The sequence below is a fragment of the Drosophila rhopaloa genome, unplaced genomic scaffold (assembly GCF_018152115.1).
Source record: "Drosophila rhopaloa isolate 14029-0021.01 unplaced genomic scaffold, ASM1815211v1 contig_115, whole genome shotgun sequence".
NCBI lineage: Eukaryota > Metazoa > Arthropoda > Insecta > Diptera > Drosophilidae > Drosophila > Drosophila rhopaloa.
The window spans coordinates 18,841,606-18,855,571 of record NW_025334990.1 but is presented as its reverse complement, the minus strand read 5'-3'; the positions used below and the strand labels follow the sequence as shown (position 1 = coordinate 18,855,571).

The following is a 13,966-nucleotide window of genomic DNA, read 5'->3' as shown; positions in this document are numbered from 1 at the left end:
AAAGTAAAAAGATTATCGCACGTTTTGACCCCAGAAATAAAATATATTTCTGTTTGAAAATTTCATTCTTTTGGTTTTGTAGGCCTCGTCGAGCCCAGCATCCCGCTCCCCGAAAAAAATATTATAAGCAGATAAAAAATACCATAAAATCACATATGCATATGTATTAAGTGGAATCGTGTAATTTGCATAAAATCACCTGATTGAACGTAAAATATTTTTTAAGATTCACATTATAGGGCCGAGAGATGCTCATAAAGTTCAACGTCAGACGGCTTTAAAAAAGGGGCTACAATAAAATTGGGAGAATCACACTGGAGAGAGATATACACAAAACTTCAGAGCACCTGACTCGATATTCAACAAACATAAATATTTGCATATATTACCCAAATAGTTTTTAAGCTGTTTTACATTTTTAATGAACAACAACAAAAACCGTCTTAGGCATTTGATCGTTTTGTGTTTGTATTTATGTGCAACGGCGATATAAATTAAAATTTTATGGGATGTGTCAACTATGCAAACAGAAATAAAAGAAGGTCAAAATTAATAAATATTTTAGACGCTGCACAAAATAAAGGTTCTTATATTAAATAAATAAAACATATGTAAATTTAATTCTTCATTAGTTAAGTTTGACTAAATAGGGATAGAAATGGAAAATATTTAAATTAAAAAACGTAATGGTAGTTTTCTTTCAGAAATAAATTAGCTTTTTTGCACAATACACAATCTTCTATCTCAAAATGCTATATTGTATTGAGTTTAAGAGAATGATAATAAATAAATGTATATTTCGAAGCTTTAGCTTTTCTTTTTTTAAGGTCAAGTTGCTTGTATAAAGTGCATCTCGATGAATTTTGAATTTATTTTTAAATAGTTTTAGGGCAAAGCAATATTAAAAATATATTAAAATGTTTCAACGTTTCTTGCTTTATTTTAAAATTAAATTTGGAATCTTTAACGCTTTAGAAAGAGACCGCAGATAGAAAGAAAGAGACCCCCAGCGCATGACAAATTGTTGCTGTTTATCCCGCACTTCCGTTTCCGCCCACGCTTTTCTAGAGCGGAGCAGCTGTCAACCGATACCAACTATCGATACTCTCCAGTGCTGGAAACCCCACACAGCTGCTGCCGTCGAGCCATCTGGCAATCGATACATCGATTGGAAGGCCACGGGCCCGTCTCTTTAATTTTTGTTTTGATTGGTGAATTTTGGCAGGGATTAGCATGGACGATCCGCTCAAGCCGAAGCCAGTGCCGCTGGCCGCCGAGACGGTGCTCTGGTTCGAGTTCCTGCTCGATCCGCACAAGATCACGCAGCACCTGCAGCGCCCGCATCCCGGTAAGTGGGAATCACTTGTGGAATCTGGCCGACTCACAGGGATTTTAATGGTTCTCGTCTCCCCATCAATTGCAGAGCCCAGTGCCATGGAGCTGATCATGCAGTTCATCAGCATGACGCCGGACACGGCGATGGCGTCGGTGGTGACGCCCGGCAGCGATCTGCAGGGTCTGAACCAGGTGCCACCTGGTGCCGGGCCCATTCCCGGCGTGGTTGGAGGTGCCGCTGCCCCCACAACGCCCACTGCCTCCGGCGGAGTGGGCATGCCCCACAGTCCACAGAGGCCAGGCGAGACTGGCCTGCAACTGACCAGGAAGCAGCTAGCCCTCAAGATCCTGGAGCTCAAGGTGGCCACCTGGCTGAAGTGGGACCTGGATGCGCTGGAGAAGAACCTGCCTGTGATTATGCAGCTGGCCCTGCTGCGCGATCTGTGCACCATTAGCTACGGCTGCTCCTTGAGTATTCCCCTGCCTAGTGATTTCGACCTGAAGATTTGTGAGTTTACCTGAAAATACCTCTTAATTGCCATGATAACCACTGTAAACCCCTTTAGCCACCGCCGGCAACGAAAGAGCAGCGAGATTCGCTCTCACCATTTACCACCGCTTGCTGCTGCGACTGCAACTGATTAAGGAACAGGCGCTCAAGACGCCACGTCCTCCGAGTACCATGTACCAAACTGTGGACCAGCTGCAGCAGTTCCTGGACTCACCCACCCAGCCATCCATCGAGTATTTGCAGCAGCTCTGCGCCTCGGCAAAGCCCTTCTACGTATTCCACTACGACAGCTTTGTCACCCTGCAGTGCGATGATCTGGGCACTGGCCAGAACTACGACATCATGCACCTGATCACGCCACAGGAGCTGAGGGCCCAGTTGCACTACGAGCTGTCGCAATACTACCTGCACACCAAGCAGTATGTCTTGGCCCGAGAAGCGGCCGCCGCCTGCAACAGCAATCTGCAGGCCATCGCGCCACAGACGACGCTCTATTTCTGCCACATACGACCGGCGGAGCTGGAGGGTTTGCTCCAAGCCTGTGGAATCAGCGCCCAAGAGCAAACGCTCTTGGAGAAGTTCCAGCAATCGCTGCTAAACAACTACACGGACATTGTGCCCATCCTGCGGTTGGACAACAGTGCGCGGGAAATCCCTCTTGTAAGCCGGCGGCAGTTGGAGCTGGACATCGAGGGCTCAATCTCCACGGGACTACTCAAGGAAACCGTTCAGCTGCAACTGCAGGTTGCCGCCTTGAATGTGGTGCGCAATATCTTCGAGTGGGGCAGCATATTCGGCAGCGTGGAGTACTTCGAGAAGTACAGGGAGCTGGACTGCCTGCCGCCGCTGGTGGAGGCTCTCCAGGAAGTACTGCCCCACTGCAGTCCCAATGAGCAGCCGGCCCTCAAGCACTTCCTCATCGACTGTTTGCTGCATCAGAGTGCGCAGTCGCGACAATTGCTGCAGACGGTGCGCGGACTTGGCCTGTTCTCGGCAGAGGAACTTCAGGATCTCGACGAACAAATGCTGCAAGCGGCGCCGCCAGTGCCCACCAATTCGCTGGCCTCGCTGTCGGACTGGATGTGCCACTCCAAAAGTAAGAAACTCTAGTCTATGTAAATTCTCCAAATATCTAATGTTGTGATCCCCATCCTCTAGTGAACCGAGTGGATGTGGGTGCCCTGGAACGGCAACTGATTAGCTGCACCAATGCCAACACGGTGCGGATTCTATTGGTGAAGCTGTGTGGCACGGCTCCCGGAAAACCTTTGTGGGCGATAAATCCCAGCTGGGACGTACCGCAGCCCCTGAAAACCCTGATCATGGCCATGCCGGTGAGCTTTCTGCAGGACTTCAGCTATGTGCTGCTGGGCAAGGCGCGAGAACTGGCCACCAGGGGAAACTACATAGATGCCGTTTCGATGCTAAGTGTCCTGAAGTCGGAAACGCAGCGCCAAGAGATGGCGGCCAATGTGCAGCTAATGTGCAAGCTGCTCACCTGGGAAATCCTGCACATCCAGATAACCCAATGCCTGGATGAGTGGCACCAGAAGCCACTGGATCTACAGGCTTTGGGAGGAAGGTGCAAACAGTGTCTGGGAGCCCTGCAGGCGGGTGATTCAATGATCCCACGGCCGGAGATCTTGGAAAGCTGCGCCATCATGCTGCTTAACCTCACGGAATTCTCACCGCTTCTTTACCTGGACAAACGTGCGGGTCCTCTGGAATTGCCCCTCGCTTTCGCAGCCACATTCATCGAGATGGAGAAGATGAAGGGGCCCAAGAAGGTGTGCCGTGATGCCTGGGAACTGATGCTGAGCATGTTCCTCAACGTCCCGAAAAGGGGCTCCGCTGGAGTGGGCGGGATCAGCTCCCTGCAGGCTTTTCTACAGCGCATCCGCCACCAGAGCGTATTCGGTCTGGCCATCTCCATGATAGGCAAGATCCACAATATCCTCAAGGACGACCCCAACCATGATCTAAGCTGCGAGTATATGCAGCTGTGGCCAACCAGCATTAACAAGTGAGTTGATCAGCAAACAAGTAGTTACTTCTAAGAGCCAATCACTATCCACTTCAACGCACTTTTCAGCCCCATCAGCTACAGTTTAAGGAGCGTGTGCGAGATCCTGCAATGGCTCATATCCGAGGCCTTGTCCTACTATCCGCAGACCATTTCCTGGCTGAAGATGAAGGGAGATCTGGACCTGGCCATCGGCAACAACGAGTCTGCCATGCGGTGCTATGTAAATGCCCTGGTCACTGGCACGGATTACTGCACGATGCCGCTGCAGAGGAATGTGGCCGACGACTATGTCATCCGCAAGATGATTCGATGTGCCGCCAACCTGGGATGCCACATGCAGGCCACCGTCCTGTGCCAGTTCCTCGAAGAGATCGACTACGGCATTGTGTTTAAGAATCTCAGCGAGAAGTCATCAAACTTCACGGATGCCATGGATGCGTATTACAGCTGTATTTGGGACACCACGTTGCTGGAGTTCATCGTTAATCTGCATGCAAAACGAGGCGAACACAGTCGGAAACTTGAAGCGGTAGGTTTGCTTAATCGTCATTATACAAATAATCCCAAGTAACGATCCCAAACAGATCTCTATGATGGGCACCCTGGAGCTGAATGCGAACAACAACGAGGAGATCAAACGAGAGTGCGCCATGGTTCGAAAGTCACGATTCCTGCGCGCCCTGGCCAAGCAGTATTTGCTGTAGTCGCAGCCCCCCACAATCCAAACTATAATTCAAAATCCAATATCCATAATCCAACATCCCAACCTCACCCGCGCCCACAAGCAGACCAACTAGCATTAAGCTCAAAGATGTAGTTTTTATCGTAAGCATAGGCTTTAAATACGGTTAAGTTAAAATTAAAGAATTGTACGTTTTTCCAGACGACAACCGGAGTAGCTACTTGGGTCTCCTGCCACGCCCACCTCCGCCTCCGCTGGTCTTGGCCTTCTTGTTGTTGGCGCTCTTCTTGGCTTCCTCGGCCTTCCGTTTGGCGGCGTTCGTGGCATTCGGAGTGCTGGGCAGGGCCGTGAAGAAGCTATCGAGTCGCACCTGGGTCTGAGCCTGCTTGGATTTCACCAGCTTCTTGGCCCCGTTGCGAACGCGATCCTCGCTGAACTGCCTGTCGCCGCAGAGGAACTTGACCAGGCCCTCCTCGTCCGGCGCGACCCACTTGAGATCGATGGCCTCGGCGTTCGCCACCTCCGGTTCGATAAAGAGTTCCCGAGCCACCTTGTAGTTCCAGTTCTCGGGCACCGTGTACTTGCTGGTGTCCAGGTTATCCAGAATGGTCTCTATGTCCCTGTAATTATTGATCAACTCGATGGCCCGCTTGGGACCAATGCCTTTGATGCTCTCGCAGTAATCGCAGCCCAGCAGGATGCAGAGATCAATGAATTCGCGGCTGTTGATAGCCAGACCCTCGAGTAACTTATCGTAGCTGAACTCCTTGACGGGCATCTTGCGCGCCTCGCTGTAGGTGAGATAACGAAGCAGTTTCGTGGATCCGAAGGTGAGGGCATCCATATCCTCTGTGGCGGTGGCGTAGACTTTGCCTGCTTTGACGAGGGCAGCACACTGGGCCTCCGCTTCGCAGGGAGCATCCACATAGGGCACGCCCATCAGAGTGAGCAGCTCCTTGGCCTCTTTGGCATGCTCCTTGGTCACCCGGACCAACCGGCGATTGAACTTATCAATCCCGGCATCATCTCCCGCGTCGGTGGCTGCCTTCAGAGCCTTCTCCGCCTCCTCCCGCCGCTCGGCGCGCTTGGCCAGCTCCCCGGACTTCAGATCCGGCGGCTTTCCGTCGAAGACATAGACCGGTTTGATGCCGTTGTCGAGCAACCGAATGGTGCGGTAGAACATGCCCATCAGGTGGGACGTGGGATCCCCGTTCACGGTGGCCAACTGGGCGCCTTCGGAGCGCACAGCAATGAGGAACTGGTACAGGCACATACTTGCATCAATGGCCACCTTGCGACCTTTAAAATTGAGGAGCAGAAATCAAATATGTTTCTATAAATAAAGATTTAAGACCATTCCCAAATTCTTTAATGAATAAAAGGTCATGTAGGACTCACCAAAAAAGTTCTTCATTTCACTTTCGCGAATCGCCTGTGGCGCCAAATCCGCAATGAGCTTGGATAATCCAAGAATTCCCATGACGGTTGAGTGATTCCTGAAAAGTTGTTGTCCAATAAATTAGATTAGCCAACGCCAGCCAAATTGTTTTGCTTGCAAAAACACGCCGCGCGCTTTTTTTGGAACAAGTATGACCATCATCTTTTTCACTTAAAATACCATAACTTGTTTGCGTCAAACTAGCGTCGGTGACCTATCAACATTGGCGGAACGGTGGAGTTTGGAACACGAACAAAAATATTAAAAAAAAAAAAAACAAAATTAAAATTCTATATTAATATAAAGGATTTAAGCATATTGGAGATCAGAAACTATTTTAAAAATGCATTTGAAAATTCGGCCTCCCACACTTTGGAGATATCTCCACCCACAAAGCGTGTGCCAATTTGCACGCTAGATCAGCTCAAAGTAATTTTCTTCAAGGATACCTAATCAATATTTTACAGAAACCGTATACACAGTTTTTGAGAAAATTAATTTTCTTGAGCTGAGTTCTCCAAAAGAATTAAAGGATTTTATGGTTGATTAAAATTAAAACCGCAATTTGCACTTAATTAAACTTTATTGCATAAATAAATAATGTATTATAAAAAGGGGATTAGTTTTAAAAAAAAAAATATGTTTATGTACATTGAATGCATTGGAAATCAGCACTAGTTCCTATAATTTCAATGCCTCTTTAACTATTTAGTTATAATTTTCTTCAAAGCAAATATAAAAAAAGTATACAACAAGTCTTGTCTTTCTGGAGATCTCTTATTTTTGGCTAGATGTTTGTAACACGGAGAAGTGGTAATTGAACATGTTCTTTATTAAAAATATTTCAACCAAAAGTTGTAAATCTAGTTGAAATACACAATTTATGTTTAGTTATTTTTTGACAAAAACTAAATATTTTACGAGAAAAAGGTAAAAACATGTACTTCTTGCGATGGGACCCATTTATTTTATTGGTTCCCAATTAGTGCATGGCTTATTAAACTACATTAAAAAAATGAATATTATATGTGGTTTTTAAATAATATAAATGCTCTGAATATATTAACCCATTTTAAAGCCCGCCAAAACCGAACATCAAAAAGAGCACCCTTTATAAAGCCTGGTATTTTTTAGTGCTTGCCGCAGGCGATACTATCGATTGTGACACCTCTTCTAGTGACCAGATTGAATGTGTGTCGGCTGACGGAAAAACAGAAAAACCATTAGAAATATGGTATGTAAATAGGTGAAAAATGTGGGAAAAGACGGCAGAATGTGTGTCGTGGCGGGACCGATTGAAAACGGCGGAATAGCAATTGTGTTTCGTGTGTAAATAGAGCGCAACAAATTCTCGGCCACCGTGCGGAGCCAAAAGTGGCTGACTATCGGTTCTCTCCCGCGTTCGCTTGTGTGTATAAACATGGCGTCGTTGTGGCTCGAGATACCGAAATCAACGAGTGCGAGCGAGATGGCTAGAGTGTGCGTGTGCCTCATAGATTTGCAATGTTGTTTTTTCTATCGCCTCTCTCTCGTCTTTCTCTCTCTCGCTCTTTCGTTGGTTTCGTGGAGAAGACACGCATACACAAACTCGCCGAAGAAACGCACACAATCAAATTGCCATTAAAAACGCACCAAAACCCATGGTAGTGGCCGCCAAAAAATTAGCAAATGTAATCCAATTGTGACTTTGTATCTTTCCATGATATCGACATCGCCTCAACGAAAGGATGCTAACAAAGCGACAGAAACGGCAGCCAAAGAAAATGCCGCCGATAAGGTAAGCGAGGTGGAAAATGCAACGGTCGCAGCGGGGGAGGCAGTGAAAGTTGAAGGGGAGTCCAAAGATGCAGCCGAACCCCCTGCCGCCGCAGAAGTCAAAGCCGCTGCCACCGCCACTGATGACGTCGCTGATAAAAAAACCAAAGGAGACGCAGCGGTTGTTTCAAATACCGAATCGGATGCAGGTAAATAAAAGCAGAAAGCCTGGCCATGTGTGCGTGTGAAGAACGAGAGAGAAAAACAAAAATCATAATATGAATTTGCGCGCGTTTCAAAAACGCGGTCTGGCTCTCGCTTCATGAAAGCTCTCTCTTCCCCCCACTTTCTTGTTGGCCTTCGGCTACTTGTTGGGAGAGCTCCGATGTGGCGTTGCGGTCTAAAGCGTCGTGCTCCGATGTTTGTTATGTTATGTTGGCATGCATGCGGTTCGATTCCCTCTCCGGTCGAGAGGGAATGTTTACAAAAATTATCATTTGAAAACCACTCAGACTTCTTTTCCTATTTCCTTGGCTATTGTTCATGCTAAATCCTCTAAATGGGTTCTGCGTAGTTAATGCCGAGGTACAGCAAAACTTCAAGTATCATAGTTCCTTGCGCTCCCAAAACAAATTAGCATTGGACTTCCCAAGTTTGAAGATATTTTAATTTTATGCTTACACTTTTTTTTATTTATTACATTCTAATCTTTTTTTTTTATTTCAAACCTTAGAATATACTTGTTAAATACTTTAACCATAAACTTTGTTGTTATTAATTTACACAGCTGCAGCGGACAAAAAGGAGAAATCCCCCTCGCCGGCGGTGAAGAAATCCACTAGTAAGGATGTTAAAAAGGATGAGGACTCCGAGAAAGAAGAGGAGAATACGGAGGAAGGCGATGAACCGGAGGAGGACGATGAGAAAGCCAGTGATGCAGAGGGCGAGAAAAAGAAATCAAAGCCAGAAGCAGATGACAAGAAAAAGGATGCCACAGATGAGGCCAAGCCAAAGTCCGGAGCGGAAAAAGCCAAGAAACCGGAGCCCAAGGCCAAGAATGGCAAGGTGGCCAAGGAAGAGGACGATGAGGAGGAGGATGATGATGAGGATGCCGAAGATGTTGACGGCGACGAGAACGATGGCTTGGACAAGAACAACGAGGTGGCCGAGGATGATGAGAATGTCGTGGCTCTGGCTGAGATCGATAGCATTAACGAGAACATCAACAAGACTCGCGTGGATGGCCTGCAGACTCTGCACGCAGTAAGCTCTCAGAAACCTAATCCATTACTTTTTTGATTAAATTCCCTCTTACTTTTCAGCTCTGCTTTGGTGCGCAGGGAAAGAACAATGTGGTGAAGAAGAACTTGCGGTCTTTTGCCGGCTTCGAGTTTGCAAAGGATTCAGCAGAGTACAACAAAAAACTGGAGGCCATCAAAAAGGTGGACAACAAGGGTTTGCGAAGTATCTGCGAGATCCTTACCCTCGATCGCAAAGGCAGCAAAACCGAGACTGTTTTGCGAGTGCTGAAATTCCTTATGGAACCCGACGAATCGCTCTGCTTGGAGCAAGGTGATGAGGAAGAGGAAGATCCCGAGGACGAGGATCTGGAGGAGGATGAGGAGGATCCGCCCAGCGAGGAGGACAAGAAACGCAAGAGCGGCAAGTCGAGCGGTTCCGCTGGCAGAGGCTCGGCACGCAATTCCACCGGACGTCCCAGACGTTCCACGGCAGGAAAAAGTATGATTATCTTAGTGATGGGTACTTTTACATATCTAACTTGATTGGTTTTCTTCTTTCAGAAATGTCCGCCTATGTAGATTTCTCCAGCTCTGAGGAGAGCGAGCAGAAAGTCGCAGTGCCCAAAAGGAGACGTAACGATGACTCGGAATCGGGCTCAGATGTAAGTAAATCATTATTAGGAGAGCAACGATTGGCTGACATACTCTCTTTTATAGTACAATCCCTCTGGCAATTCTGACTCTGATGCCGGTCGTGGTGGTGGCGGTGGTGCTGGTGCAGCCGGGCGCAAAGTGCCAAGTCGCGGCAGCCGTGGTCGTCCGGCGCGCAAAAGCCGGCGAAGAAACTCTGATTCCGAGGAGGAAGAGGAATCCGAAGTGTCCGAAGCCGATAGTGATGTAGGTTTCACTCTTAAATTAAACATTGATGACCCGTGAAATCTGACCTAAAATATTTAAACGCGCAGGTCCCAAAACGCAAACGTGGTTCCGTGGGCAAACGTGGTCGACCAGCAGCTCCTGCGTCAGCTGGACGAAGAGGCAGAGGGCGAGGAGCAGCTTCACGAAAGCGCAAAGATTCCGATAGCGAAGAGGATGACGTATCCGAGGATGAAGACGAGGAGGAGGTCTCGGAGTTTGGCAGTGATCAAAGCGAGGTATGTAAATGCAGCTATAGTAAATCAAAACCAGTTGACTTATTTTTCTTATCCGATTTTTAGGAGGAACGTCCCAAAAAGAGTAAGAAGCTCAGTACGCCTGCGAAAAATAGCAAAGCTAACAACAAGTCAAAGCCGGCTGGAAAGGGTATGATTTGAAATAAAGACCAATATCATTTGACTTCATTATTTCAATCCATAGCCGATGGTCGATCGAAAAAATCAAAGAAAGAATCGTCAGAGGAAGAGGATGATGTCGATGACAAAGATGAGTCCGACGAGGACGAGCCACTAACCAAAAAGGGCAAACTGGCATTCCCAACGGTTAGTAGCCACCACTAAATATCTATATTATAAAAGCTTAATCAATCGGATTTACAGGATGAACAAATACGCGGCTACGTTAAAGAGATATTGGATAAAGCCAATCTGGAGGAGATTACCATGAAAACAGTGTGCAAGCAGGTGTACGCGAAATATCCTGACTTTGATCTAACAGACAAGAAAGACTTTATCAAGGCCACAGTTAAAGCGGTAAGCAACTTTTTATATTTCAGTGCTGCAAAACAATCGATGCTAAAAGATATGATTTGGAAAACCTTCATTAAATCAATGCTACCACTATCGGAGTTTTGAAGCGCCACTTTATATTGTACTTTAATGTGCAGCTCATTTAACGCCTTTCCTTTTTTTTCCAGTTAATTGCGACATAAAACTAAGTAGCAACGAATGCACTTTGAAGACGGGGGAGGGTCCAGGTTCTGCAGACAAATAAAATAAAACATACCGCGACATCAAAGTCTGCAAGTTGTTTGCCGAGACAGAACAACGTTTGTCATAGTTTGCGAAGAGTAACTCTTAGTAGTTGTCCTATAAGTATATGATTTGTACTCCTATCCTAAAAGCTTTCTGCAGTTCACCTTAATTCTATCGTCAGCGGCAGTAGACTATCCGTTCTTATATATATTCAACTGTATATATAACTTTTTGTTTGTCCAACCATACACACGCATACACAATATTTTCTATTTTTTTGAAAGTATGTGCTCAACAGCTCTTCAGAAAGTGTGTAAATTAAGAAAAAAAAGAGAAACTTGTAAAAATCCGATAAAAAGAACTAAACTGTAGTGCATTTTGATTTGACGTTCAACAAGAAATTATGTATTTAAAATTAAGGCACAAGAAATAATAAACAAAAAGCAAAATTAAAAATTTATAAAGGCTTGGAATATATACCTAAAATTCAAACACTGGCAGCAGTACAAAAACACACGTGAATGGAATAACAATTTAAATTTAAACGATTGCAAAGCGTTTTTGGCAATGAAAAAAAAAGTGTCTTTTGGGCGAGTTATTTTAAGGCACACTAAAGAGGAGCTAGTGATGACCAGCAGATGTTCCCGATATAATTTAGAACCCGTTTCGATAATCCCATCCCATCCACTCACTCCCACTCCTGTTTAATCAAGTGCTCGGCCCCTGTGTGATTGAGGATTGGACGGTTTCTCAGCTAATTAACGCAACTAGAGACAAGCTCACAAGAAATGTGAGTAAAATAAACGAACACAAGATTGAAAAACGGAATGAGAAAAAAGAATAAAGTTAAATATTAGATATTTACAAGGTAAAAATAGATGTATGTTAATTTTAAAAGAGAGAATGGAATAGAAAAGAAAACGATATAAAGAGAAAAATTTAAATGCCAGCAAAATCAGTTTGAATATTATCACAGCCGCATCTCAATGTAAGTTTTCTTGTAGTAAACTCGTAAATATACATATATCAAAACAAAACAAAAAGCTCGATGTACGTTGAATTAAAAATTTAAAATTTATTTTGTTGTCTTTCTCGGGATGGATCAAAACAGCAATTTAAAACTAGGGAGGGCACTGTGAGAAATTTCGACCCCCACAATAATACCTTAATATAGGACTCGGTTTCCTATATTGAACAAGAAAGGAAAGGAAAGTTGATATGCCCTTGCAGAATATTCTGTAAATTATATTGGTTGGCCAAAAATAAAACCAATAAAAAATACCAACTTCCTAACTTTAAAAACACCAAACTTATGGCGTTTGGAATCGTTCAGTTATATGGCAGCTATAGGATATAGTCGGTGATCCTTATGAAATTTGGTAGGTTGGATTGATTGGACAAAAAACACATAGAAAATCCCAACTTCCTAACTTTCCAAACAACAAAGTTATGGCATTTCCGATCGTTCAGTTATATGGCAGCTATATGATATAGTCGCCCGATCCGGCTGCAATAGAAAGACTTTTGGGAAAGTTTCAATTAGATATCTTTAAAACTAAGGGACTAGTTTGCGTAGAAGCGGACAAACGGGCATGGCTATATCGACTCTCCTAATGATGCTGGTCAAGAATATATATACTTTATAGGGTCGGAAATGTCTCCTTTACTGCGTTGTAAACTTTTGACTGAACTTATAATACCCTCTGCAAGGGTATAAAAAGGCACGATCCGCTGACTGTACAGAGCTGATCATATAGTATAAGAAATAGGTCAGTCAGAGGTGCGATCAGAGAGAATCGAACTTACATCAAAGTCCCCCAGGGAAGGGACTCATTCCATTCATAACCGCACATATCTATGCAATACTTCGAGCAACCCAAAATTCTTGGCGGGAAACAATTTGAATTTACTACTACATTCCTTGATATTTGTAATCCACTATATAAGCAGGGAAAAGGGTTTTTAAAATAGTTCAGTAGGGCTCTAAAGAGTAAGGATCACAGATAACAGTCGTTCCGCAAAATATTAATATTTGGAGCAATGCTAATGGTTTGTTCGAAACTTTTTATGAAGAATAGGAACATCTAAATCAAAATAGCTTTTTAAAAATGTTCATCATATTTTACATTTAAAGTTAGAAGTTTTATAAAAATAATGTTATTTTTTTGCAACGAAAGAAAAATAGCTTCGTCAATTTCTACAATAAACTACAGAGAAGACAGAGTTTTCGAAAACAATCTTAATTAATAATAGTCTCCCACTCACTTTAGGGGGCCCAAGGGATTTTGTTTATCCTGCTTGTAGTGATCGTTCAGAAGAAACCGCTTCGTGATAGTCGAAAGATAGGTTTAGTTTATGTTATATAGGGAATTTTATTTTGAAAATGTAAATATTCAATAATGATGACATTTTAAAATATAAGTAATTATTTTAATGCACTTAATTGAATTCAAGCGAATTACTATAAGTTGAAAATTAGACTAATTTCTTTCAGGATTTGACCGGGTTGATATTGGAATCTACCACGCAGACATAAGGCTGAAACACACAGATAGTCAGTTATGATTCACTTATAATTCATTGGTAAAAATAAATAAAGCATCATGGTTAATATATAAAGAAAAAACATTTGCAACAATTTCAGGATAAAAATACATATATCAATGAGAATATGGATAATACAAAGGGAAGAATGAACTTTTCTCTCAATTGGTCCTGCAAATAGATCAAAGCACGTAATTTAAATCAAATAAATGGAAATGTATGCAGAAATATAAACTTCAAAAATATCATTTGATTGCAAAATAAACGGCTTGACATTGGACCCAAAAGAAATGCTTAACGGAATGGGTTATTGAATGTACTACTACTGAAATGTGGTTGGGTCATACTTACCTTGATTCATAAGACCAAATCACCTTGGACAACCTTGCTGAAATGAAAAGAAGAAAAGCGACTTCCCACAACCACTTAAAATTGAGCTATTCTGTTTCAAACTGCCATAGTATAAAAAAAGAGTAGAAATAATTTTTAAAAAATGTTTTGAATAGTTTGCTAATACCAGACCT

General features: G+C 43.9%; 3 protein-coding genes across 5 annotated transcripts; 2 read left to right on the top strand and 1 right to left on the bottom strand.

The window, feature by feature from the left end:
- Positions 1-1,172: 1,172 nt before the first annotated feature.
- On the top strand, positions 1,173-4,756 carry LOC108051270 (integrator complex subunit 8). The gene is made up of 6 exons (XM_017133321.2): positions 1,173-1,348; positions 1,424-1,843; positions 1,902-2,942; positions 3,005-3,869; positions 3,939-4,401; positions 4,457-4,756. Exons 1-6 carry the CDS (start codon positions 1,234-1,236, stop codon positions 4,574-4,576), a joined length of 3,024 nt encoding a protein of 1,007 aa, XP_016988810.2. The 5' UTR covers positions 1,173-1,233; the 3' UTR covers positions 4,577-4,756.
- On the bottom strand, positions 4,672-6,137 carry LOC108051271 (flap endonuclease 1). Its single transcript, XM_017133322.1, has 2 exons — positions 5,953-6,137; positions 4,672-5,853 (listed from the first exon to the last, which is right to left on the bottom strand). Exons 1-2 carry the CDS (start codon positions 6,032-6,034, stop codon positions 4,772-4,774), a joined length of 1,164 nt encoding a protein of 387 aa, XP_016988811.1. The 5' UTR covers positions 6,035-6,137; the 3' UTR covers positions 4,672-4,771.
- A 1,007-nt stretch (positions 6,138-7,144) lies between these two features.
- LOC108051285 (protein DEK) lies at positions 7,145-11,976 on the top strand. 3 transcript variants are annotated; one of them, XM_017133346.2, is made up of 11 exons: positions 7,145-7,226; positions 7,719-7,956; positions 8,535-9,010; positions 9,070-9,487; positions 9,550-9,650; positions 9,706-9,885; positions 9,954-10,142; positions 10,206-10,290; positions 10,345-10,466; positions 10,524-10,676; positions 10,841-11,976. In XM_017133346.2, exons 1-11 carry the CDS (start codon positions 7,224-7,226, stop codon positions 10,853-10,855), a joined length of 1,980 nt encoding a protein of 659 aa, XP_016988835.1. In that variant the 5' UTR covers positions 7,145-7,223; the 3' UTR covers positions 10,856-11,976. The 3 variants fall into 3 exon arrangements, with proteins under 3 accessions (XP_016988835.1, XP_016988833.1, XP_016988836.1); XM_017133347.2 differs by lacking the exon at positions 7,145-7,226 and adding an exon at positions 7,618-7,635; XM_017133344.2 differs by lacking the exon at positions 7,145-7,226 and having other exon boundaries at positions 7,579-7,956.
- The last annotated feature ends 1,990 nt before the right edge of the window (positions 11,977-13,966 follow it).

Excerpts from the sequence above, each read along its gene's own strand:
- LOC108051270 (XM_017133321.2), top strand. The coding sequence starts at position 1,234 with ATGGACGATCCGCTCAAGCCGAAGCCAGTGCCGCTGGCCGCCGAGACG. Across the intron at positions 1,844-1,901 it reads TGATTTCGACCTGAAGATTT|CCACCGCCGGCAACGAAAGA; the intron begins GTGAGTTTACCT and ends AAACCCCTTTAG. Across the intron at positions 3,870-3,938 it reads TGGCCAACCAGCATTAACAA|CCCCATCAGCTACAGTTTAA; the intron begins GTGAGTTGATCA and ends CGCACTTTTCAG.
- LOC108051271 (XM_017133322.1), bottom strand. The coding sequence starts at position 6,034 with ATGGGAATTCTTGGATTATCCAAGCTCATTGCGGATTTGGCGCCACAG. Across the intron at positions 5,854-5,952 it reads TGAAATGAAGAACTTTTTTG|GTCGCAAGGTGGCCATTGAT; the intron begins GTGAGTCCTACA and ends TCAATTTTAAAG.
- LOC108051285 (XM_017133344.2), top strand. The coding sequence starts at position 7,692 with ATGATATCGACATCGCCTCAACGAAAGGATGCTAACAAAGCGACAGAA. Across the intron at positions 9,011-9,069 it reads GCCTGCAGACTCTGCACGCA|CTCTGCTTTGGTGCGCAGGG; the intron begins GTAAGCTCTCAG and ends CTTACTTTTCAG. Across the intron at positions 9,886-9,953 it reads TGTCCGAAGCCGATAGTGAT|GTCCCAAAACGCAAACGTGG; the intron begins GTAGGTTTCACT and ends TTAAACGCGCAG.